Here is a 27,024-nt window from a genome sequence, read left to right as displayed (position 1 = left end):
ATATCATTTTCTCTCTGGAAAAATGTATTGTTTATAATATAATGAATTTAGGTTTTTTCAGTTTTATTATCTTTGAGATGTATGTGTACCAACGAATCTTACAGAGTGATTTATTTGCAGTCTCACACATCTAGTTATTTTACTGTCATTCTTTAAGCCAGAATAAGTCTGTAATGCTGAAACAGCACTTCTCTTTGACTTCGCACACAAGTAATTGTGAGCTTTTTTAAAGTAGGTCACTTGTTGAATTCCATTACATTGTATTTTTTAGTGTGTCTGTATTTTTTTTTTTTTTTTTTTTTGGTCTTTGGCTAGCAAATAACCTGACATACTTGTCTTTCTTACGCTAATCATTAATTGACCAAATATTTTTCTGGGAAATATTATATCTCACTATGTTAATGATGTTTTTTGTGTAGATGTTGGGAATTTTTTTTTTTTCAGTTCTTTACGTATTTCCGTCTCTACCTACCCTAAGGGAAGCCACATTTTAGTTTAAGATTGGGAAATGGAATAGAATGGAGAGCCCCAAAATAAACCCACACTTTTATGGTCAGTTAATCTACAACAAAGCAGGCAAGAATATAGGGCAAAGACGGTCTCTTCAGTAAATGGTGATGGGAAAACTGAATCACTTTCTTACACCACATAGAAAAGTAAAATAGGTTAAAGGTGTAAATGCAAGACTTGAAACTCCTTCAAGAAAACATAGGCAGTATGCTCTTTGACATCAGTCTCAGCAATATGTTTTTGGATACATCTTCTTAGGTGAGATCAACAGGAGCAAAAATAAACAAAGAGGACTGCATCAAGCTTAAAAGGTGTTCGCACAGTGAAGGAAGCCATAGAAAACTGAAACAGCAGCCTACTGAAAGGGAGAAGATATTTGCAGATTATATGCCTGAGAAGGAGTTAATGTCCAAAATACGTAAAGAACTCAAATATGTAAAGAACTCATACAACTTAGTATCAAAAAAATTCAATTAAAAAGCAGGTGGAGGATCTGAGTAGACATCTTTCCAAAGAAGACATACAGGTGGCCAACAGGCCTGTGAAAAGATGCTCAAATCACTAATCATCAGGGAAATGCAAATCAAAATCTTGATACCTCACACCTGTCAGAATGGTTGTCCTCAAAAAGACAAGAGTTGGCGAGGATGTAGAAAAAGGGAAACCTCATGCACTATTGGTGGGAGTGCAAATTGGTACAACCACTGTGGTAAACAGTGTGGAGGTTCTGCAAAACATTTAAAAAGGAACTACCACACAGTCTAGCAATTTCACCTCTGGGTATTTATTTGAAGAAAACAAAAGTCAAAAAGAAAGACGCACCCCCATGTTGTTGTGTTGCTGTTCAGTCGCTCAGTCATGTCCAACTCTTTGCGACCTCATGGACTGCAGCACACCAGGCTTCCCTGGCCATCACCAGCTCCCAGAACTTGCTCAAACTCATGTCCATTGAGTTGGTAATGCCATCCAACCATCTCATCCTCTGTCGTCACCTGCTCTTCCTGCCTTCTGTCTTTCCCAGCATCAGTCTTTTCCCATGAGTAGGCTCTTCACATCAGATGGCCAAAGCATTGGAGCTTCAGCTTCAGCATCAGTCCTTCCAATGAATATTTAGGGTTGATTTCCTATAGGATGGACTGGTTAGATCTCCTTGCAGTCCAAGGGACTCTCAAGAGTCTTCTTCAACACCACAGTTCAGAAGCATCAATTCTTTAGTGCTCAGCCTTCTTTATGGTCCAGCTCTTACATCCATACATGACTACTGGAAAAACCATAGCTTTGATTAGACAGACTTATGTCGGCAAGGTAATGTCTCTGCTTTTTAATACACTGTCTAGATTTGTCCTAGCTTTTCTTCCAAAGAGCAAGCGTCTTTTAATTTCATGGCTGTAGTCACCATCCATAGTGATTTTGGAACCCAAGAAAATAAAGTCTGTCACTGTTTCCTGAGTGGGGAGAGAGTAGCCATTCCTGATTCTCATGGATCCAGCAGATGGAAAGTAGTCTGGAGCACTGACTGGCATACTAGGACTGCCCAGCCCATTCCAGGGCTGCTCTCATCTGGGGCAAAGGTGCCAGTGCTGGAAATAGGGAGAGCATACCCTTAGAGGAACTGAGCCAGCTCATACCTGCTCCAGCACCTTGTGGCCTGACACTGCACCCAACGAGACAGCTTCAGCCACTAGGCACCAGGGAAACCCCAGCTCACACCTGGTTCTGGCTGTGTCTCCTCCATCACCAGCTCCACCTCCCACCAAAGTGAGAGCTGCCTGGACACCTGGGGAAAAACATGACCTGTGCTAACTTCATATCCTGCTCTCCCACCAGAGCCACAGGCAGACTGTATCAGAACGCTCCTACACAAGGGTAGCCCTTCAAGACCTGGATAGGTAACCGTTTAACCCTAATTTCATAGAAAGTGAAAGTGAAGTCGCTCAGTCGTGTCCGACTCTTTGTGACCCCATGGACCGTAGCCTACCAGGTTTTCTCGTCCGTGGGATTTTCCAGGCAAGAGTACTGGAGTTAGTTGCCATTGCCTTCTCCAGGAGATCTTCCTGACCCAGGGATTGAACGCAGGTCTCCCACATTGTAGGCAGACGCTTTACCGTCTGAGCCGCCAGGGAAGCTCAGAGACAATTGTTTCAAACAAAAGAACAAGAAAACTTCCTGAAAAAACAACTTAATGAAACAAAGATAAATAATTTACCAGATAAAGAGTTCAAAACATTAAGAATAAGAATGCTAACTGAACTAGGGAAGAGAATAGATGAACAGAATGAGAATTTTAATAAGGAACTTGAAAACAAAAGCCAGTCAGAACTGAAGACAGTAACTGAAATAGAAAACACTCTAGAAGGAATGAACGGCACATACGGTGATACAGAACACATGAGCAATCTGGAAGATTAGAATAATGAAAATCACCCAATCAGAACAGCAAAAAGAAAAAAAATGAACAATTTAAGGGACCTTTGGGACAACATCAGGCATACTAACATCCTCTTTATATGGGTCCCAGAAGGAGAAGACAGAGGAAAGGGTTAAAAATGTATTTGATAAAATTATGACTGAAAACTTTCCAGACCCGAAGGAGAGAAACATATATCCAGGTACAGGAAGCAGAAGAGTCTCAAAGGAGTCTCAAATAAACCCAAGGAGATCCACCCCAACACACCATAATTAAAATGGCAAAACTTAGAGAATTCTAAAGGCAACAAGAGGAAAAGTCATGTACGAGGGAATCCCCATAAGGCTATCAAATGAATTCTCTGCAGAAACTTTGCAAGCCAGAAGAGAGTGACAGTTAAATTTGAAGTGCTAGAAGAAAAAAACCTATGCAACCAAGAGTGTTCTACCTAACAAGACTGTCATTCAGAATAGGAGAGATAAAGAACTTCTCAGAGAAGCAAAAACTAAAAGAGTTCATAAACATTATACCAACTCTTTAAAAGCAATGAAAAAGGGTCTTCTCTAAGTGGAAAAGAGTAGGCTCCAAACTCCAAGAACACATGTATACCTGTGGCGGATTCATTTCAATATATGGCAAAACCAATAAAATATTGTAAAGTTAAAAAATAAAATTAAATTAAAAAAAAAAGTTACTAGAATTAAAAAAAAAAAAAAAAGAATTTATAGGAAAGGAAAAAGCCCGCTAGAAAAGGCAAGTATATAGTAAAGGCTGTGGATCAACCACTTACATAAGCCAGTATGAAGATTAAAAGAGAAAAAAAATTGAAAAATCTTAACTGTAACTATAGCTAACAGTTAAGGGAAAAACAAGAGAAGATGTAAAGATGTAAAATATGACATCAAAACACAAAATGCCAGGGAGGTGGTGGTAAAGATGCAAATCTTTTAGAATGTGTTGAAACTTAATGACTATCTAGAGGCTTAATATAGATTGTATTCCAAACATTTGGATACCTTTCTATATAAAAAATACATTTGTCTTTTTTCCTCTACTGAGATTATTTCCTTTCTTAGAAAGAACCAATAATTCCTATTCAAGTTAAAAATGTTATCTTTTTTTCAATTATTCTTGCCTGGAAAATCCCATGGACGGAGGAGCCTGGTAGGCTGCAGTCTATGGGGTCACACAGAGTCGGACACGACTGAGCAACTTCGCTTTCACTTTTCACTTTCATGCATTGGAGAAGGAAATGGCAACCCACTCCAGTGTTCTTGCCTGGAGAATCCCAGGGACGGGGGAGCCTAGTGGGCTGCTGTCTCTGGGGTCACACAGAGTCGGACACGACTGAAGTGACTTAGCAGCAGCAGCAACCTCTGAAATATTTCATAATAATTGATTTCATATTATTTAGCTTTTAAAATCAGTAAGATGGAAACAGCAGGAATTATGTAGAATTGGCCAAATCGTGTATAAATGTTTAATTCATTAATCCAGGATGAAGTAACTGGTAATTGTGATTTGTGTAATAAGTAGGCTAATAAGAGAGGGAAAGGGAGAAAGGGAGAGCCCATGGGTATTTTTCAGTCAGTTCAGTCACTCAGTCATGTCCGACTCTTTGTGACCGTGTGGACCGCAGCACGCCAGGCTTCCCTGTCCATCACCAACTCCCAGAGCTCACTCAAACTCATGTCCATTGAGTCAGTGATGCCATTCAACCATCTCATCCTCTGTCATCCCCTTCTCCTCCTGCCTTCAATCTTTCCCAGCATCAGAGACTTTTCAGATGAGTCAGTTCTTCACATCAGGTGGCCAAGGTATTGGAGTTTCAGCATCAGTCCACTATACTTATTTTATCTACACTAACACTGTGTACAATTAAGTGCAACCTTCTTTGTTTTCCCTGCCTCCATGACAGGAGACGCAGGAGACTCGTGTTCGATCCCTGAGTCGGGAAGATTGCCTGAAGGAGGGCATGACAGCCCACTCCAGTATTATTGCTGAGAAAATTCCATGGACAGAGGAGCCTAGTGGGCTATGGTTCATGGGATCACAAAGAGTTGGACATGACTGAAGCGACCAAGCACATATGCATACTTTATATAGTATTTAGAAGAATATAAAAAAGCAAAAGAAAAAAAAAGCTCATAATTTTGTTACACAAAGCTAACCACAGTTTATCTTACTTTTTGTAGCCTTTCAACCTTTTTTCTATGCGTGCATTAATGTAGTAAGTCTATATGTACACAAATATACAATATACATATACACACTATTTTGTAAACTGCTTTTACTTCTCTGCCATTAAATATCCTATCTGCATTTAGTAAGCATGCATTACTTTTGTTAATGAGAGATAAAATTTTAAAAATTGATTCTTCTATTAAACTCACTTTACAGTGGGAAGATAATCCAAGTCCTAAGGACCCTCATGAAGACTAATAAAAATGCTCTTAACATTTTCCTTAGAGAAAACAGAGTGAATTAAAGGAATCACAGACTGACCTAGTTTTACACCTTGAAATCTTGAACCATAGTTAATGCTACATTTTCTGATCAAAAGTCATCTTTTGCTTGCTTTTAAGGGTATCAGAGCTAAACTGAAATCTTTAATAATGGTCAGTGCCCTAAGGCCATAGTTCTCAATAGTCTTTACTATACTTTTTAGAACAATCTAGGCTCTACTTAGCCAAACCAGGTATATTTCAGAATACAAACCTGGTGATTTTTATATCATACTGTAGTCTTATAATAATGTTTTAAGATAAGCATATCACTAATAAAAAATTCAAAAAGAGCTCCAAAATAATTCCTGAAGGAATTATCTTTCTCTCTTTGTATTAACACAAGTTCTAACTTTGGGGAACCTACTGAAAAAAAGTAAGCTATATGATAATTAGGTTGCTTATGTAAATATTCTCACTTTATTTTTTTAATACTTCCAAATGTTTTGAAGTGGTCTTGCTTCCTCTCATTCTGTTCCTGGTCATTTTACTTTTTGTTTCACCCACTTAAAGTTCTAGCAATTCATCATCATTTTCCAGAAGCACCTTGGTAGGCAACCATCCTTCAGGAACTTCACTAACCAGCTTTGGCATGTGCCTTAAGTTAATCAGTGACTCTACAGTCGAGCCTAAGCATGTAGAGAAAGAACGCCCCTTTTAAAGTGAGTGCTCTACTCCGGTGGCTGTGTTTTCTGGTGGAAGAGTGAGAGCCAGCACTTTGGAGAGTAGTTTGTTGCCTGTTTCCACTGCAGGATAATTAGTCCCGGCCAATGGGTGCCGCACATAGTGTTTGGGAGTAAGTATGCAGAAACAGTAATTACTGCACCTACATATTTGCAGGGGCCAGATGGAGGGATGCGGGAGGGACTCTCAGGGGCCCATGTTAATTATCTGCTCTGTGAATCAGCTGCTGAGTGACTTGGTCCCTCCAACCCAATGCTGCTATGTGGGAATGTGAGCCTGGTGTTGCTAAATTTTCTCATCTCTTTCAGAAGAAATTGAATTATGGATGATATGTGGCAAATCCCCACAATTTTGCAGCATTAGCCGTATAAAGTAGTGAGCAGTGCAAAAAGCACTTCCCTACTGCTGAGTCCAAGTGACAGGCTGCCGACTAAAGGCCTCCAGCATTGATATTAATATAAACCTTCAGTTTTTACTTATTTGTGAGTGATCTGTATTGTAACTATTTTGTTTTGATGAATGAGTCTCAAAAGGACATTCCTATTATTTTTGGTGAACTAGAACAAAGAAGCTTGTTTAGTTGGTGCTTTGTAAATAAAGTTTTCTTCTGTAGATACACAAAGACCCTTTAAGAATGGACATTACATCAGGGCATTACTAACCATTGATTTCATTTGAAGTTATAGAATGTTGAATCCAGAAGGGACCTTACCAGCAAGTAAAATGACCACTTTCATATAAGGGCTGAGAGGGTAACAGGCAGAAAGGCCAGGGGTCTCCAAATGGAGGAAATAGGCTGCAAGTGTCTCTTAAAATTCTGTGTTGCCATGACAACACCAGGTTCCCCTGAACTTAACTTTTCTCAAACTTTGAGCTAACCAATGCGTTTTTCTTATGGAAATGTTTTTCTTAAGCTATGTTAATGAAACTATGTATTTGCTTTGGAATTTGCCTTTCTTCAAAATGGTTCCACCTAAGACTAACTTTTTTTCCTTTTCTCGAATTTTGGGCTGATAATAGCTCAGCAGACCAGTATTCATATCAATTGTTTTATGACTGGGGGCTGACACACTTCATGCCATCAGATCTCAAAAATGCATATTATGGGAGAGGGGCCTAGTGAAACTCCTCAGCCTTGAGGTGTCTCTCTTATCTGATTAATAGCTTTCTAACAGACATAAAACATCTGGCTAAAGACTAGCAGAGGGGCACTCTCCGTCCCCCTTCTGATGTCTATGTCAGAAGCTTTCTCTGTCTTTTTCATACTTTTATTAAACTGCTACACAAAAGCTCTTGAGTGATCAAGCCTGGTTCCTGGTCCCGAAGCGAAATCTTCTTTGGAGATCAAGAATCTGACACCGTTCACTCTAAGCTGTCAGGACCTTAGGTCAGGCCATTGAGGATGAGTTTTAAAATTAAGTGATAGTTTTCTAGTAATAACTTCTGTGGTCAAGAGTGCTTTGCCTTAGCAACTGGTTTAATAAATATTTGTTAATCAGCAAAAAAAAAAAAAAAAGAGTGCTTTGCCTTAAAAACAAATGAAAGCATTCTATTTTTTAATGACCAGTCTACTGTAGAGCTCACACAGCTATTCTATTAATAAATAGCAAAAAAAAAAAATTGTGATTGTATTTAAATCAGGAAAAGTTAAACATTTCTTTAATGATTTAAATAAAATGCTTGTGTAAGAAGAGAGCAAGATATTAAAAACAAACAGGAAGAGTGCTTTGCCTTATTGGGTTTCTGTGGCTATATTCAGAGTGGAAAAGTCTGGGAAGGTTTTAGGCTGAAGTGTATAGACTATCTTTAATTTACCATTAATACAGGTGAACAGTGGGACTACCTATGTACTCCATACTCTCTGAGTAACATTCTTCCTTCTTCCCTTTCTTGTAGTATTATTTCCTATTCTCTGCACCCTAATGTACTCTAAAGTATATCTTTAATGTAATAACCATTAAATTGTTTAATGATTCCTGCTTAGTTTTTGGAGAAGGCAATGGCACCCCACTCCAGTACTCTTGCCTGGAATATCCCATGGACAGAGGAGCGTGGTAGGCTGCAGTCCATGGGGTCGAGAAGAGTTAAACACGACTGAGCGACTTCCCTTTCACTTTTCACTTTCTTGCATTGGAGAAGGAAATGGCAACCCACTCCAGTGTTCTTGCCTGGAGAATCCCAGGGACGGGGGAGCCTGGTGGGCTGCTGTCTATGGGGTCGCACAGAGTCGGACACGACTGAAGCGACTTAGCAGCAGCAGCAGCAGCAGCAGCAGCTTAGTTTTTAAATTAAGTGCGTGGTTTGCGGGTTTATCTTGCTGTGTGTTGCCCCAGTTTCTTTTCGTACCAGTCAAGTGACCTTTGATAAGATGAGAGTGCCTAACTGCTACTGGGTCATTTTGGTCAGGTTTGTTGGTCTATGTGGTAGCACGATTTTAGAGAATCACGTATAGGGGACTTTCTAAAAGATCTGTTTAAGAGTAGAATGAACCTATGCATTTAACACTCCATACACCGGAATGAGGAGCTAGGTTTCCTTACCTTCATTTTAAGAGCTCAGAGAGGGATTTCCCTGGTGGTCCAGTGGCTAAAACTCCTCACTCCCAATGCAGGGGGCCCAGGTTCGATCCCTACTCATGGAACTAGATCCTGTGTGCTGCCACTAAGACCCAGTGCAGCCAAATAAATAAATAGATTAATAATAATAAAATGAAAGTACAGAGAGATTAAGGAACTTTCCCAAAGCCTCCAGCTGATAACAAGTAGAAGTAACTTGGGAGGTCAGGTCTTTAACTTAGAAATGGTGCTTTTGTCCTTTACCTCACAATTATGTTAAAAAAAAAAAAAAGCAACAGTAAATAAAATCCCACCATAACTAGTAGTCTTGTTTGATAGCATAAACGATAATCATACCTAAAACCTTTACACCTAAACTATGAATAGTTGGAATAATGTTTTGCTCCAAGCATCATCTCTGATTTGTCCTCACGTTTTGTATCCCTCAACCCTACAGCTTGGTCAGTGGTGGGCTTTTATGAAATAGCAAAACCAGAACAGCAAGACGGACATAAAGGAAACAGTGCAACATGTGGGTTGAGACCATGAACTGACCTGAGGTTAATGCCAGGTCTGCCCCTAACATACTGCTGTGGGCAAGTTAGTTAACCTGTGTAAGCATCTGTTTCTTCCAGCACTAATGAGGAGCGCTAATTACAGTGGCTACCCACTGAAGTTATCGTGAGAAATAACTGCGCTTGTCTGTCCTCTAAATGAAAGTCAGTTGTTGCTGCTCTGCGGCTTCCTTTCCTATAGTTGGCTGTACTTTGTTGCCTCTAAGGTAAGCCTGCTGCCTTCTAAGAACCTTTATCATTCCCCTTCTTTGAATTTCTTTGTCAGAGATGACAACTCTATCTGCTAAATGCAGATTTGTAACTTGAATATGGTGTCATCTTTGGGGTGAATCTCTAAAGGAGCCTTGAGGCTTATGACGAAATCTCAGTTCAGTTCAGTCACTCAGTCGTGTCCAACTCTTTGTGACCCCATGGACCGCAGCACACCAGGCCTCCCTGTCCATTACCAACTCCCGAAGTTTACTCAAACTCACATCCATTGAGTTGGTGATGCCATTCAACCATCTCATCCTCTGTCGTCCCCTTCTCCTGCCTTCAATCCTTCCCAGCATCAGGGTCTTCTTCACATCAGGTGGCTAAAGTATTAGAGTTTCAGCCTCAGCATCAGTCCTTCCAATGAATGTTCAGGACTGATTTCCTTTAGGATGGACTGACTGGATTTCCTAGCTGTCCAATGGACTCTAGAGTCTTCTCCAGCACCACAGTTCAAAAGCATCAATTCTGTGGCACTCAGCTTTCTTTAGAGTCCAATGCTCACATCCATACATGACTACTGGAAAAACCATAGCCTAGACTAGATGGACCTTTGATGGCAAAGTAATGTCTCTGTTTTTTAATATGATGTCTAGGTTGGTCATAACTTTTCTCCCAAGGAGTAAGTGTCTTTTCATTTCATGGCTTCAGTCACCATCTGCACCCAAAATCACTGCAGATGACGAAATATGATTAAGCCCAAGTTTGGAGTTAGACAGGAAACCTGAACACATCTCAAGTGCCGGGTTTTGGTATCACCAGTGGCTGGATGGGTGGGAACTATTCTTGTGCCTGGAGGAGTGTGAATGGCAAGCTTCCCACTACATCCACCACTTCGCCTGGACTCTGGCTTTGATCGCCTCTTGGCTGGATTGCTATTGCCGCCTTCTCCACAAAGTCTTTGTTTCTAGTCAGTCGTATCTCTTCCTGACCTTCCCTCCTTGGCTCCACAGCACTCTGTCTAAACTGCAGATCTGGCTGGGCCACTTCCCTGCTGGAGCCCTGAGTATTGCCTAGTGATGCTTCTCAAACTTCAGTCATTCACTTCCTTTCCAAATACCCCCATATCTGCAAACCATCTGTACTACTATTTCCTTAAGAGTTGTCTTCAAAGGATTTAGATCAACTCTTTTTTTTTTTTTTTTTTAAACTTAGGCTTTTCCTGAGCAGTAATATCTGTGAAATTTAGGAGCTAATAATATGCTAATTGTGTTGACTCCCAATACACTTGAAATAAATACATAACTATGGAAATAGGTTCCTCTGGGCATCCTCTGAAGTCACTGGAGCTGCCCCTGATACACTTTGGAGAATGGTAGCCCCGGAATAAGGTCAGAGCATATTATCTTGTGCCCAGGATTTGCTGTGACCCGGTGACCCAGCTCCTCTGCCTTTTTCTCCTCCCCTCTCCTGTCAGTCCATTAACAAAGGATAAAACTTTATCTTTTTTCCCACCTGTCAGGAATTCTTCCCCTCCCTGATGAGTTTTTATCCTACGTGGACATCCCAGCCCTGATGCCCACTGGCTTCTGCCATTGTATTGTTGGAACTGTGTTAGGCTTTTTTGTTGGCTTTTCTCAACCTGATTGCTCGAGGGCAGGGGCTGAATCACCCTGGGCAGGCACTGTGTCTCAGTAGCCTGTCCCGATTACAGAATCTGCGTCAAGAAGCCACAGGGACGTGATTGCATTGTCTCTCCTTCCCTCTGCCATGTCCAGTGTGACCTCCTTCCAGCATCACCCTGCCCTCACGGATGCCAGGTCTTTTTGCGCACGTCCCTTCCAGTGGAATACTTCTTCCCTTCCTCCTGTAACTGACTGGTCCTTCAAAACTCAGCTGGACCTGGACCCCTCGGAGGCCTTCCCTGACCCCAGCGTGAAATGATTCTCCACCAGGCTTACCTTTGTGGTCACTCTTCTTAAAATAATAATAACAAGAAAGAAAGAGGCTCAACAGATTGAGCGTGGAGGCCAGAGTGGGATGTTGGAGCAGAGAGATACAAGAGCATGTGGCTGCAGCAAAGAGCCCATTAGGGAGACTGACATAAAACAAAGCTCTCTGGCAGCCCTAAGGAATTTGAAATTATCCTAAAACCTCCAGGGAGAGAGCGGAAGGATTGTGCACAGCTGGGTCAAGTGCTCAGATTTGTATTTTATCACCTCGCTTCTACTTCTCTTCCTCTTCCTCCTGGCTTCGTTCCAGGACTTCTCTTACTGCTTCTTCCTTACATACCAGGTTTTTCCAGGACCCAGTACCTGTCCTGTGAGTTCCCTGCTCACAGGTGTTACCACCCTTATTGCTTCATGACCGCATGGTAGCCAGCAGGGCGGTAATTACTGGTAATGCAGGAATTGTGTTGGCTTGGCCAGAGGCCGTAGATAGTGTTCTGAGGTAACTGAGGCTGAAGCTTGGTGACTCACGGAGACCACAGGGTGAGTCACTGCGCTTCAGAAATAAAATAAAAGCCATCAGCGGGCTGTCAGTGGTCAAGACAAATGATGCATGAGATACTGTTGAGTTTCTTCACAGTAGGTCAAGTTTGAGGAAGTCAGTTTCACTAAAGTAGTGAGGGAGGGAACAGGATGTAAAAACCCTGCCTCCATCCACACAGTTTCTGAGGCAGGTTTCTTCTGTTCTGCGCTAAGTCGTTTTAGTCGTGTCTGACTCCTTGCCACCCTATGGACTGTAGCCGCCAGGCTCCTCTGTCCATGGGATTCTCCAGGCAAGAATACTGGAGTGGGTTGCCATGCCCCCCTCCAGGGGATCTTTCTGACCCAGGAATCGAACCCTTGTCTCTTATGTCTCCTTCATTGGCAGGCAGGTTCTTTACCACTAGCGCCACCTGGGATAAAGGGCACATACTAGAAGGTTAATAGAATCAGGAATAAAAAGGAATTGCGAAAAAAATGTTTAACCCAAATGTTAACAATATAACCTGAAGGGAAGATGAGGTATGGGAAGGAACCCTTAGAGAGAAACAAAATCTTGAGGCTTATTTTTTTGTTTGTTTGTTTGGGGTTTTTTGACCACAAAGCAATGCATGTGGGATCTGAGTTCCCTGACTAGGGATCGAACTCATACCCTTTGCATTGGGAGCTCGGAGCCTTAACCACTGGACCACCAGGGAGGTCCCAGAGGCTTATATATGTATTTTTAAGAATGGGCAAGTGCAAGTAAATTTGTGGATTAAGATGAAGGAGATAAAACAGTGGAGAAGTGAGATGGGAATAATGGAGGGAGACCGCTCAGCGGTGGGACTGTCTGAATTTCTGAGGAGGGTTAAAATGGGAGAGCAGTTACTTCTTCTGAAGAGAAAGCTTACTAAGAGGGGCCAGAGGGGAGCACCTTATTAGAATGGTACAACAGAGAGTCCTCTGTTCTGAGAGGCAGGGTGGGTAGAAGAGAGACTGAATCTGGACTGAGAGCTGAATCTGGAATAGCTGCTGAATGGAGGAGCCACAGCAGAGGGGCGCTGGAGGGGAGTAGAGAGCCCCACAAAGGCGGGTTTCCTCTGGCACATGTTGGGTGCTCTTGACTTGTAGTGGACCCATTAAGCTCCAATAAGCAAATTCAGCAACATCCATCATCCCACTAGAGGAGTTAGTAAGATGATTGTTTCTGTGAATAGGCGTTTGGAAGGGTAGGCATAACAGGAGGATGAAAGCTGTGTGCCCTTAGGAGGCCCTGGTGGGGGTGAGGTGCAAAGACTGGCCTGAAAGTGTGTGAATTCCTGAGGGGCTGATGCTGGGGAAAGGTGAGGGGTGAGGGTCAAGGTGAGAGCAGAACTGACGGGGTCGTGGTCGTGAGGAACACGTGGGCGAGGGGAGGGCAGAGGGACAAGGAGGGGGGTTTCAGAACTTCAGGCCTGTTTCCAGAGGGCAGGATTCGGTTCTGGGAACTAACCACCAGGAAAATCCAGTTAAGCTGGCCAAAAAGAACTGTTCCAGGAATTAGGTTATAGAAACTTAAATAAACTCAGGGCCACTCTAATCTAGAAGGAGAAAAAAAGATGAAGTCACATCCTCTTCTCTTTGGCCTCCAAGGAGCAAAGAATGAAGCAATCAAACTGGCTCCAAATGCGATTTAATTTTCTCTTGTAGAATGGGCCTTTTTAACTGTTCACCCCTGCTTTCCCCTCAGAGGCTTAGTGTGAAAAACTCTCCTCATGAGACAATGAGGAGGTTTTACGTGTGGAAGGCTATGGTTGAGGGACGCTGGGGTATGCTAGGGTCCTGGGCATCTGAGAGAAGAGACTCCAGCACTTCCCAGCAGGTTGCCTGTTGCACAACCTACTTTGGAGGTTTCCTGTATCCCCTGAGGCTTCTCGAGGCTGGGGAGACTCTTGGCTGCAGGCAGAGAGCCTGCCACCTGAGAGAGGCGGGAGGCTGTCCAGGGCTGTTGCACACCCGTCGCAGCCATTCCTAGCGGTGTGGCTGAGCAGAGTAGGCTGCCCTGATGTTCCCCAGGCCTGGAGCTGAGTGCTGTGTGCAGTGCGTGGAAGTGTGGAGGAGGAGGTATGGGGGGTGTGCCCCCATGTGACCTAAGGGCCACTCAGGGCATCTCACACCTACTTAAGCTTCGTTCATAAAACCCCAAACCAAGGAAGTACCGACCCATTCTATGAGACCCTTGACTGGACAGTTGCAAAAGTGCACCATCCCCCTTGGGGCTCAGCATTCATGAAAGAGAAGGCAGTCAGCTTACACTGGCTGGAACATTTCCAGTGATGGGGTATTCAGGCACATCATTCAGTCTTTGGAGCCTCAGTTTTCTTATCTTTAAACTGGGCCTAATAACACTTGACTCAGAGCTGTTGTGTAATGTGAGGTCCTCAAGGCGGGGAATTTAGGTAGCTGATACATTTCATCAGCATTGCTTAAAACATAAGGTCGCTTCTGTGTTTAACAGTAAAATTTTTCTGACACTGACCTTCTTTTCTGTGGTATTTTGAGAAAGCCTGTCCTCTCTGTTCTAGATACTTCCTTTTGTGGTAAGTTCAGCAAGCCCAGGGGTTGTCCAGTTTAAAGGGATGGCCCTGGCTGCTCTTGACTTGGCTACAAAATAGGCCACTCTGTCAACCAACGATCCCAGAGGCTTGATGCACCTCTCAGGAAATCCAGCCATCCCTAGAGAAGAGAATGGAATAAACCTCTCTTCCTTGGTCACCGCAGATTCTTGCCCCAGGTTGACATAGTTCTTCTAAAGAGAAAAGTGCATGGTGGCAAGAATACTTTGTGCCAGAACTCACCTTTCCCTCCCCAGCCTTCACTTGTTATAGCTCCTAGAGATCTTATAGTAAAGGAGAGGTAAGCCTGGTGTGCTGCAGTTCATGGGGTTTCACTCAGGTGACTGAGTGAACAACAACAAAGAGAACTCACACACACATATATGGTATGACATGTGTAGCCATTTCTTTCCATCGTATGCCCACTGTGGCAAGTGGGTTGACCTAAGTTTTTCCATAAGCAACACAACATGCCCAAATTAATCTGCTCCTGAAATAACCATGGCGTGCATATGGATCCCAGGTCATCAGTCTAGATCAGACTGTTCCCCCCACCCCCTTGAAGAGTTTCTCTTCCAGCAGGAAGGGGTAGGAGAGGGGATATTATCCTTTTCTGAGAGCTTACCTCTATTAGGACCAGCTTAATTCAACAGAGATGCTCTGATAATGTTGAACTTTGAAAAAGAAGGTATTAGGCATGAGATTCCTCCTTCTTAGGAAATCATTTGGCCCTCATATGGATCTTCCGTCCTACTCACCTGCCCAGTGGGTTATAGGAATAAGCTGTGGTCATCAAACAGGGACTGTTCAACTCTACCCTCCTCTAAAATAATATGTCCTACTCACCTTGAATCTGTATAATAAAAAAAATTGCTCAAATGGTTTCCCAAGCAATTTATTGTCTTGGTCACCAAAAAGGGAAGTGACTGGCAATTGCTGAGATAGGAACTCACCTTAAAATCTTCACTGACCTGCAGTTGTCACAATTTATATTTTCTTGTAAGATAAATAAAATTATATTACATTTTCTTATAATAAAAATAAAATCTTCAGTTCGAATCTCTGCCTCATCCCTCATTCCCTTGCAGTCTTACACAGGGACATATGCCAGCATGAGCCTCTAGCATTTCTTAGGAGGCTTCTTCAGTGTTTATACTTGTACAATGCCTTCTCCTTTGAGAGTAACCTGTTAGAGGATAAATAAATGAGCAGTCCTTCATGGATAGTTAGTTCAAAAAGTGATGAAGAAAATGTGTCTTGTGTCATAACCAGGACGTTAACTGGGAACCAATGCAAGAGATCAATGTAGGGTACATATGGGGAAAACTTTACAATGTGATTCAAAGAACCCTGATTGTCACCTCAGGAGATCTGGTCCTGGCTGTGATGCTGATAGTAGACTTCAACGCCCTCATTCCCATTCCATTTAATCCATTCAGCTGGATTAAATGATACCTTATATCTCCAACCGTAATATTCCAGAAGATAGCTCCTCCAGGGCTGGGTCACTGGCGCATAGTGGGTGCACAGGGAGTATTGTTTAAGGAAGCCATGCCCTGCAGCCAGGGACCACCAGGAACACCCCTGAAGTTGAATGAGCTGACTTGACTTACTGTATTGAAGTAGAATGCATGGGACTTAGGGCCATTTTAGGGCCCTTTCTAGTTAAAGGGTGCTAGAAAGGGGTCACAGGATGTATGTTAGGTGATTCGAAGGAGAACTTTAAGTCGGACGTTACACTGGATTAGAAGCGGAAATCCCATATTGAGGGAGGGAAAGCTAGAGAGGCTAATGCCATAATTGGTGAAGTAGCACAATCATTTATATTAGCCAGATTAGAGGGATGTTTGGTCATTTTTGTGGTTGGACACTGTTTGTGTTCAGATATAAGACCTCAGCAGTCTCATCTCTGTCATGATTCATCGTGGTCATAGAGTGTCTTTGCCTGATGTTAATGTCCTGTGGAATTGTTTATGTTCAACGGGAGATTACCAAAGCCGAGTTGGGAGTGCTAGGCCAGCTTCTCTACCACTGGGACCTGGCCGATAGGAGCAGACCAGCTCCCATGTATCAGGAACTGCTTTCTTCTTTCTCACAAATAAGCTAACCCACGTTTATTTAGGAAGCCATTTTATCTGAGGTGGGTAAGCATGTAATAAATGTGTCCTTTTACAAAAGTTAGAGTGAAGCACATTTGCTTCTCAACTTTTTTTCTAAAGTACACTTAAGATGGACTAAATTTTAAGTGTTAGAAAACTCAGGAAGAGTTAGAATTGTATACTTATCAACCTTTCCAGGGTCATGATTTATTGTACTGTTTCTAAGTTAACTTTTAATAGGAAGTGTCATATTATGTGATAAAAATAGTTTGGAGATTCAAAAGAGCAAACATATTGTTGGTGGGAGGGCAAAAAACGATGCCATAAGTGAATTGTTCCTTCGATAACACAGTCTCACTTCTGAGAATACATCCTATGGCTCTATCTGTAACACATGCAAAAATGACGTTCCAAGTTACTCATAGCATAGTTTATGACAGCACTGTCTTGAAAACAAGCCAGGTGACCAGGTTAGAGAGGATGGTTACATAAACTAGGGTAAATCCACACAGTCAAGTACTGTGTAATTATAAAGGAAAGAATGAGGAAGCCATCTCTCTACTGCTGTGCAAGGATATCCAGGCTCTACTGTTAAGCAAAAAAAAAGCTAGAGAATAGTACTGTTTTTCATAGAAACAAAAGAGGAAAAGAATTTATATTCATGTTTATTTCTAGCTATAAAAATAGTTATAAATATCAAACCAGTCAGTCCTAAAGGAAATTAACCCTGAATAGTCGTTGGAAGGATTGATGCTGAAGCCCCAGTTCTGTGGCCACCTGATGTGAAGAACTGACTCACTGGAAAAGATCCTGATGCTGGGAAAGATTGAAGGCAGAAAAAGAAGAGGGTGACAGAGGATAAGATGGTTAGATGGCATCACCAGCTCGATGGACATGAGTTTGAGCAAATTCTAGGAGGTAGTGAAGGACAGGAAGGTCTGGTGTGCTGCAGTCCATGGGGTCGCAAAGAATCAGACACGACTTAGCGACTGAACAACGATGAACAACATACAAACACCACCACAGCAACACACAAGGAGATAATAAAGTGGTCACCTAAAGTGGGGAAAGGTGGACCCAGAAGGTGATGGACAGGGATATGAGTAAGATGGAAAGTTCTCGTTATTTGCTTTTTTTAAAATGTAATTTTAATTTTAAAATTATAAAAATGTACTATCAAGTCCAAAAAGTTAAGGAAAGATATATATAATGTATCTTTCTTCTACCTCATTCCATTCCCCAGAGATAACCATTAACCTCAGTTTCTTACATGGCTTTTCAGAGTTGTCCACTGTCTTAGTCAAGGATCTCAAGAGAAACAGAACTGAGAGGATGTGTGTGTGTGTGTGTAGGTGTATATAAATGTCTGTATATTTATGTATATAAATGTATATTTTATGTATATAAATGTCGAATACACACATATACAGAGAGAGATTTCCTTTAAAGAATTGGCTTACATGGCTATGGGGGCTGCCAAGTTCAAAATGTGCAAGGTAGGCTGGCAGGCTAGAGGAACAGGGAGGGGTTGATATTGTAGTCCCAAACCTGAAGGGCATCTAGAGACAATTCCTTCTCTCTCTGGGGACTTTAGTCTTTTTCTCTTAAGGCCTTTGACTGATTGGATGAGGCCTACCTACATTATGGAAAGTAATCTGCTTTATTGAAAGGCTGCTTACTTGTTAATCACATCTTTAAAAAGAAATATCTTCACAGCAACATCTAGACTCGTGTTTGACCAAAGATTGGCCATGGCCTAGCCAAGTTGACATATAAAATTAACTATGACAGCCATGTACAGTTATAACATATATCTATATTTCTTTCTTTTTTTTTTTTTTTTAGAAAAAAATAGAAATGGTTAGCATATCGTAGCACACTGATATACACCTTGTCTTGGGTGCCAACTTCCCTTGTTTTGAAGGAGTAGAATTCTCAAAGGAACTATACCTTTAAAATATATGAAAATTAGAATTTTATATTATGAAAGAAAAGACATAATTATTATAAAAGGGAAAAAACAGCTTAGAAAAACATTTGGTAGTGGTTAATGTTTACATTATATAAAGGCTCCCATATATTGAAAAGAAAAACAATGACTCCACAATCACAGAGCCAATTCATAGAAGGCAGCCAGGAAGCAAACATTTGAAAAATGTTCAACCCACTACCACTCAAAGAAATACAGAATCAGTGGGGTAAAACTTAAAATATATATTAAATACATTTAGAAAAAAAAGGATAAGCAAGATTGTTACCTTAGATGCAAACTGCAATGCTCCTGTCAGAGTAGTCAGGCTTTCAAGAGCAGTTTGTTAAGATGGATCACAAGCTATAAAACCATGCCCTTTGGCCTAATAATCCCTCTTCTGGGAACTAATCTTGAGATAATTCAAAAGATGACAAAAGGCATGGATCATGAGGATATTCGTTGCAATGTTATTTGTACAATCCAGGAAAAAGAATTGGAAACAAGCTAAACATCCCAAGGACATAGGGATTTGGGTAATTATGGTTTATTACTTCTGAGAAATGCAGCCATTACAAGTCCGTACAAAGATTAGCAGCAATGGCAAATATGCACTATTTAATGTTACATATAACAATTATGTCTTAGCCCTGATAACAATGGAAAGAAAACCTTGTACATATGATCAAGAACAGGTTAGGACTATAGAAACCTAAAGGCAGTTGGATCCACGGGAATGTTAGAATTATGGTGACATTTTTGTTGTGTGTTTTAATCCTATTAATATTTCTCAGTTGTTGTTGTTGAGTTGCTCAGTTGTGTCTGACTCTTTTGTGTGTGACTGTAGCTCACTAAGCTCCTCTATCCATGAGATTCTCCAGGCAAGAATATTGGAGCCAGTTGCAATTTTCTTCTCTAGGGGATCTTCCTGACCCAGGGATCAAACCTGAGTCTCTTGCAGTGGCCGGGCATTCTTACCACTGAGCCATCAGGGAACCCTTCAGTGTGTTGCTATAACAGAATATGATAGACTGGGTGGCTTTTAAAGAAGAGGTCTATTCGTGGCAGTTCCAGAGTCTCAGAAGTCCACGATCAAAGTGCTGGCAGATTCAGTGTCTGGTGAGGGCTTGCTCTGGTTCCATAGATGGCTGTCTTTGCACTGCGTTCTCATGTGGCACAGGGGGCTGGCCAGCACTGTGGGGTCTTTTAATCCCAGTCATGAGGGCTCTGCCTCATAACCTACTGCTGCTGCTGCTGCTAAGTCACTTCAGTCGTGTCCGACTCTGTGAGACCCCGTAGACGGCAGCCCACCAGGCTCCCCCGTCCCTGGGATTCTCCAGGCAAGAACACTGGAGTGGGTTGCCATTTCCTTCTCCAATGCATGAATGTGAAAAGTGAAAGTGAAGTCGCTCAGTCCTGTCCGACTGTTAGCGACCCCATGGACTGCAGCCTACCAGGCTCCTCCATCCATGGGATTTTCCAGGCAAGAGTACTGGAGTGGGTTGCCATTGCCTTCTCTGCCTCATAACCTAAGCACCTCTGAAAGGTCCTACATCCAAATACCATCACTTTGGGGATTAGATATCAACATATGAATTTTAGGGGAACACAAATATTCAGTCTACAGCAAGAGTGTTACAATATTTTTACAGTTAGAACTTTTCTAAACTTAGCAATGAGTTAGCACTGTGCCAAACAGGAGACTCAAATTGAAATTATCATTTTGTAATCATTAAAGACTTTAAGAATCATTTGATCCTATCTATTTTTTACACCTCCACTGTGATGGTTGCAGGTCAGAGAGCTTTTGACTCTTTCACATGGGTGAGGGGTGGGGGATATTTTAGGTGCTAAGACTGAGAGCTCCCGGTCTTTTCTTGGGAACTAGCCACCTGTCTGCTGATTAAGTCTGGAGAGATGATTCAGATGTTAAATATGTATAAGAGAACAGAGATATTGAAGGCAAGACTGCATTCCTAGTATTGGTTAATTTAAATCTGTTTCTAATGTTAAAATGATAGCTAGTATTATCCCTGATATTTTCTAGTTATCAAAGATATTTTATTAAAATTATGATATAATAATGTTTCAGTCTACATAAAGAGCCATTGGAATATTGCTTTGTTCCCATCTAAAGTTTCAGGTCAATTTTTCCCCTGTGAACAGAGAAATCCAATAAATGAGGATCCAATGAAGAAAACAAAATTTTGGTGTAAATATTTCATTGTGTTTTGTACCTTTAAGTGTCATTTCTTGATCTTTTCCTCAGATTGAAAGACATTTTTCTCAATGTCTGTGGACTTTTGCTTGCATTTATTGACTTATTTTCCAAATTTGGAATGCACAAGTAGAGATTGTCTTCAACATGGGAGATTTCCCAAGTAGCAACACGGACTTGCTAAGCAGGAAAAAGATAGTTGTACGTGCCCAAGTTCCTACTAATGCCTGCCAGGAAAGTAGATTTGGTGTTAACCCCTATGGCAAACGTGTTTTTCAGGGTGGATCACTTGTATACGTTCTTTGTCCAATGGTCTCCTGACGTCTATGGGAAAGATGCCAAAGAGCAAGGCTTTGTGGTGGTGGAGAAAGAAGAACTGAATATGATTGACAACTTCTTCAGTGAGCCAACCACCAAGAGCTGGGAGGTGAGACTCAAGAGGGTTAGACTGTCGTCCTTAAAGTACAAGGCACGAACAAAATGTTCTTGTGTCCAAAATCCAAGCACTTTTTGGCTGGCAAGAAGTTAAGATTTCCTGTGCACCTTTGAAATCCTATGAGGAAAAACCTTATTCCTCTGTTTGAAACTAGTTTTGTGTATCAGAAAGACACTATCACCACACCTACCAGCCAGTCATTTCACTTCCTTTTTTTGAAACTGATGCAGGGTCCCCATTACGTACATGATGAAAGTCAATCTTCTTAATTTGGCCTGAAAAACCATTCATAATTTATTTTTTGAGCACTTAGCAAGCCCTTCTCATGTTAGGAGCACAATGGATGGGCTAAGTAGAATTTACCATCAAGGAGTATGGATAATCATTACAATAGTGAAGTGAAGTGAAAGTTGCTTAGTCGTGTCCGACTCTTTGCAACCCCATGGACTGTATAGTCCATGGAATTCTCTGGGCCAGAATACTGAAGTGGGTAGCCTATCCCTCCTCCAGCGGATCTTCTCGACCCAGGAATCAAACCAGGGTCTCCTGCATTGCAGGCGGATTCTTTACCATCTGAGCTATGAGGGAAGCCCTGATAGCTCAGTTGGTAAAAAATCATTACAATATAGTGAGGTAATTGCCATTATAGGCGAGGTGCCACAGGCTATGGAAGCATGTACCCAGGCACCTGAATGGAGCTAGGGGATCAAAGGAAGTGACCCAGGAGAAGTAATCTGAGCTGAGATCAGAAGTGGGGGGACAGGCAGCTGGGGTGGAAGTGGGACACAGAACATGTTCTGGCCAGAGAGAAAAGCCTGCTGTGCAGAGGAATGACCTGAGGGAGAAATAGAGAGTGTGGGGCTTTTGATGAACTAATAGAGAGTTCAGGGTGGCTGGTTCACAGAGTGCAAAGCTGAGGGAGTGGCAAGAAATGAAGCTGGAGATAATGAAATGGCAGATCACAGAGGACCTATGAACTGCTTGTTAAGAGTTTGGTTATTTTCCTAAGGGTAGTAGAAAGGCACTGAGCTGTTTTGAGCCTGGAGAAGTAAATACAGACACGCATTTTGGAGAGCCTGCTCTTGCCGGCAGATGTTCAGTTGATTGGAATTGGACAACACTTGAAGACACACTAGGAAGCTCTTGCAGTAGTCACTGTTGAGAGCGAGCAGTTGCTGAAAGAATGACAGTGACGACAGAGGAAACTTAGCGCTTTTGAAAGATAGGAGGAGAAAGAGGATTTTGTGAGCAATTAATTACATGTGGAAAGTAAGAAAGATGTCGAGATTGATCTCTTTAGATTTTTAGGTTTTTAGAATGGAAACTGGAAGGATCGAGGTATCAGCCCTTCATTGTGATAAAGAGCATAGCAAGAAGATTAGGTTTAGTAAAAAATGCTCTGTGTTCTGATCCCAGGGATCAGTCAACAGGAAAGAACTAAGGTTTGTGTTTTGGATCTAAAACCAAGGAGGTAGTCGGTGACTTCAGCAAAAAAGCAGATTCATTGAAGTGGCAGCTTCAAAATGTAGCTTCTAACATTCAGTGAATGTATCCGGGGTGAGTGAATGGAGCTAGTGGATGTGGGCTCAAATTTGGTTTTGGAGAATAAAAATGAGATGGCAAGCTCGGAGAGAATGTGAGGGTGGGAGGTTTTCCTTCTCGTGAGAGAGACTTTAACCTTTCGGAAGAGGTCAGCAGGAACAGTGGAGTAGAGGGTTCAGGAGATAAAATAAGAGAGGGCGTAAGCCAGGGACTAGATCCCTGAGAACTGGCAGGGAATGTAGGGGTGGGGATAGGATTGGCCTTAGGTGTTCAGGCAGCAGAAAAGAATAGGATGTGTGTGAATAGAATGCAGATTCAGTGGAGGTATTATATAAGTTGTGGTATTGCTCATTTGATGATTTCTTGGTAACCGCAGAAGGGGGCATCTCCTAGAAGTGAAGAAGGGAGGACTTGGAGGAATACGGAGAAGGTCTGAGTAGGAGCTATAGAAACTAGGAATAATGCCAGCTGACGAGCTGCAGGAGGATGGCTGCCTGCTACTGAAGGCCCCGGTGGGGTCTGGCATCAGGCTGCGGTGGGGGGTGGCGGGTGGTGAGGTTTCTTCAGCAACATTCTCATCAAGCAGCTGTCAGATCTTCCGAGACTGGAGCTCTGTGAGACGGGGATGATGAAGGGTGACCAGGCCGGCCCCTTGGGTCTAACTCCTCTGACGTGCCTGGTCCTTCCATGTGTGTGGCTCACTCGGCCCTTTCTCATTTACTCACTCCCAGCCCCTACGTGCACACACACACAGCTTGCTGCGGCAGGCTCCTGTCTTCCTTCAAAGGCCCAGCTCATCGGTCAGTGCTGCGAGGCTTTCAGTTGACTGCTCCTCCTGTGCTCCCTCAGCCCACTGCTCCTAGCTCTGTGGTCTGTGGCCCCGCACTTGGCTTGTGTGCATGTTTGCCTTCACATTGTTCATTCTTGTTTGAAACCATTGATTAAAAATAGGGCTTCCCAGGTGGCACTAGTGGTAAAGAACCCGCCTGCCAGTGCTGGAGATGTAAGAGACTCAAGTTCGATTCCTTGGTGGGGAAGATGCCCTGGAGGAGGGCATGGCAACCCACCCCAGTATTCTTGCCTGGAGAATCCCAGGGATAGAGGAGCCTGGCGGGCTACAATTCATGTGGTCACAAAGAGTCAGACACGACTGAAGTAACTTTAGCACAGCACAGCACAAGCCTATTAGACTCTCCTTTCCTTGGCTTTTCTTATCATTTCTGTTTTGTTTTGTTTCATTTCTATCTCTTGCCAGTCTTTCTGAGTACACTTTTAAAAAAAATATTTATTTATGTTTAGCTGCATCAGGTCTTAGCTGTGGCACACGAGCTCAGTAGTTTAGAGCTCAGTAGTTGTGGCTCATGGGCTTAGTTGCCCTGGGGTAAGTGGGATCCTAGCTCCCCAACCAGGAATCAAACCCATGTCTCCTGCATTGGAAGGCAGATTCTTAACCACTAGGCCACCAGGGAAGTCCCCCAAATATACTTTGCTTATTCCTTTTCTCATGGTGTTCCCCAAGGATTTATCTCTGACTCTTTTTTCTTCTCATCTATTACATCTTCCTTGGATGAGCTCATCAGCTTTTGAGATTTATGCTGTGGATTCCCACATGTCTGCTTCACATGCTTCCTTCTTTGCAAGCTGCCGCTCTTAAGCACATAGATGCCCCACAGGCACCACTGGGTCTCCACGAGGCAGAGATGGTGTGACACTGGCATTCTGGCTAACATATCAGGGAATATCAATTCCTGTCCTCCTCACCTAACCATCTGTGCCCAAGAGGCCCCCATGAGATATGTGCACAGAGGAAGCAGAGCTAGGAAAGGTGTATTTTCTTGTAGAGGCTATGGTCTCTTGCCCCAGTGTGGAGGCCTAGAGAGAGGGTTTCAATTGCTTTGGGAATTCAATCCTTTCCTGACTAGGTCTGGATAGCTTGAACTGAAGCAGCCCTCGTTTAGGCCTATTCTCTTTCCACTAATCCCAACCTTGAATCTCAGCTCCTGACAACTCCAGTGGGAGAAGTGGCCATGCCCACCAGCACACAGAGGAAAAGGCACTAAGGAGGCATGTGGAGAGAGAAAAGTCTGCTTCGCGCGCTAGAGTCTAGTGGGCTTGAGTGAGCCTCTCAGACTGAGCCACTGAGCAGGATAAAAGAGAGAGCACATCCCTCTAGAAGGTGTGCCTCTAGACCTGTGGTGGAAGAGGAAGAAAAGAAGAAGGGACGGAGGAGGAGGAAGAAACGGGGTGGGCTCTTCCAAGACCCTAGTGCTCTTGTTAACACTTGGGGCACATGGAAAGAAGAGACACCTGGAGACAGAGGTGACTGGACTGTTATCCCGGTTTCTTGCCACGTGGACAAGAAAGTCCAAAACTAAGATGAGGAGAAGAATGCTGTCTAGGCTCCTTCCCGTGCAGGAGCAGACTTGGCTTACTAGCATTACCTTAAAGCCCGGCCCCTGGCATCCCATTGTTTCTCCTCTGTGGGTGGGGAAGAGGAACCTTCACTCCCCTAACAGGTGTCTGATCCTCAGCATGTCCATAAAGTCCCGTCATCTTCCCCCAAATGTGCTTGTCCTCATGCCTTCCCATCTTAATTAGTGGTGCCCCAAGTCAGAAACCTAATTATCATCCCAGATTCTTCTCTTTCATCCTCAGTCATCTCTAGTTAGAATTTGTTGATTCTGATCTTATGGGGGGTGGGGCCCACCGCCCTAGTCAGCTGTCTGCACCCTTTCAAGGGCACCTCCAGCCACCCCAACCACTAGTCCACCCTCCATAACAAGCTCTTTAAATAAGCATTATTTCCTAATTTTATAAAATACCTGCTTATTATATTAAATTTGAAAGCTATAAAAAAGTACAATGCAGAACATATTTAAAATAATATCTAACCACACAACACTTTTGTACATTTTTTAAACTCTTTCTATCACAGAGTGTTTTCTCGGGGTTAAGGGTAGGGAGAGTGAGTCTTTTTATTTTTGCAAAATGAGATCATTTTTATGTATAGTTTGGTATCTGGCTTTTCTTACCTGACATCTTGTGAGAATTGTATCATATTTAAGGATTTTGAAGCCTCGTTTTAATGGTTACATATTTTAAACCTCAATCAAAATTTCACAATTCCACCACTTGTAGAAATCGTGTTCATTCAAGTTTTTCACAAGGATGAGATGATGTGTAACTCTGACTCTTTTCCTAATTTCCTGAAAGTGAAATTACTTAGCATAAGGGCATTACTTTTTTAAGTCTCCTAATTTTGTATACAATGACAGTTTGCCAGACATGTGAGGAATACCCTTCTCACTGTGCTTCTGCTAACAGAAAGCCTTATTAACTGTTATTCCTTTCTCAAAACTTCTGCTAATTTGAAAAGCGGACAAATGATATATTGTAATTGCTTGTGTCATGCCTTGCAAAGCAGCTGGCACTTGGGGTCATATAGAAAGCACTCAGCAAATGTTAGCTGTCACGAAGCACCAGGCACTGAAGGGCATGACAGCTCACTGGCGCAGAGTCCAAGTGCTTCTGCCCTAGATTATGTCCAGACTCTTGCACTGAGAATACGTTCTGGCCAACCTGAGACTGGTCACCAAATATCCTCCACAGCCTCATGCCCCCTGGGATGATCTATGCAGTGGCACTCAATCCCCCAGGGGTACCAAAAAGCCATTTTTGACCTGGAAAACTCACAGAAAGATCCTTGAAAATTGATCCAATAGTGATCTGCATTTCTCTCCAAGCCCTAGAAATCTCATCTGGGCAGTAGAGGAAGACTCATCATGCTTATTTGTCATTAAGATTAATATTTTGAAAGGTTAAAAGGTAAATATTACTTTGCCAACTCTTTTGAAAAACTGAATCTAAAGTAACATTTTTCTCAGCTTCATATAAATCAGATGTTCTTCCTTTTTTGACGTCTCTCATACCCAACAAACATGACAGGGTCTTGAAGTGAAACGCCATTGTTCTCAGTGTAATGAACCTACCTCCAGTAAAGCCTCCTTTTCATCTTTCCTTTGAGATTCAAACTGATGTCAGCGAGCGCACTCAAAGTTTTAAAATGGAGATTTCCCTTCAGAGAGGTGCAGGAAAAAAAAAAAAACTGAGAAGGCAGGGCTAGAAAAAGCTAGCTCAGGCAGCCAGAGGACAGTTGGGAAGAAAAGTACAAGATGAAGAAGGGGGGGAAAAAAACGCACAACAATGAGGTTTTGTTGTGCTCTTAGGAAACCACCACCGTTTCAAAGGTGAAAGTGTCATTTTACAGC

General features: G+C 42.5%; 1 protein-coding gene and 1 long non-coding RNA gene across 14 annotated transcripts in view; one reads left to right on the top strand and one right to left on the bottom strand.

Annotated features, from left to right (window-relative positions):
* Positions 1–27,024, top strand: part of NCOA7 (nuclear receptor coactivator 7) — a 160,738-nt gene that overhangs the window by 121,806 nt on the left and 11,908 nt on the right. For all 12 annotated transcript variants that reach the window (XM_086316334.1, XM_086316331.1, XM_086316341.1 and 9 more), the window contains one exon: positions 21,058–21,205. In XM_086316334.1, coding sequence (XP_086172460.1) covers positions 21,058–21,205 — 148 coding nt within the window. The remainder of the gene's footprint in view (positions 1–21,057; positions 21,206–27,024) is intronic.
* On the bottom strand, positions 1,273–27,021 carry LOC147365707 (uncharacterized). 2 transcript variants are annotated; one of them, XR_015132319.1, is made up of 2 exons: positions 26,746–27,021; positions 1,273–1,771 (listed from the first exon to the last, which is right to left on the bottom strand). It is a non-coding gene; the product is annotated as an uncharacterized LOC147365707 (long non-coding RNA). The 2 variants fall into 2 exon arrangements; XR_015132320.1 differs by lacking the exon at positions 26,746–27,021 and adding an exon at positions 2,489–3,635.

This window comes from Bos grunniens, chromosome 9 (genome assembly GCF_055505025.1).
Source record: "Bos grunniens cultivar Pamir isolate PY7600 chromosome 9, Bosgru_T2T1.0, whole genome shotgun sequence".
Taxonomy (NCBI): domain Eukaryota; kingdom Metazoa; phylum Chordata; class Mammalia; order Artiodactyla; family Bovidae; genus Bos; species Bos grunniens.
The sequence above is the reverse complement of the archived record's forward strand: the minus strand, read 5'-3'. Positions and strand labels throughout refer to the sequence as shown.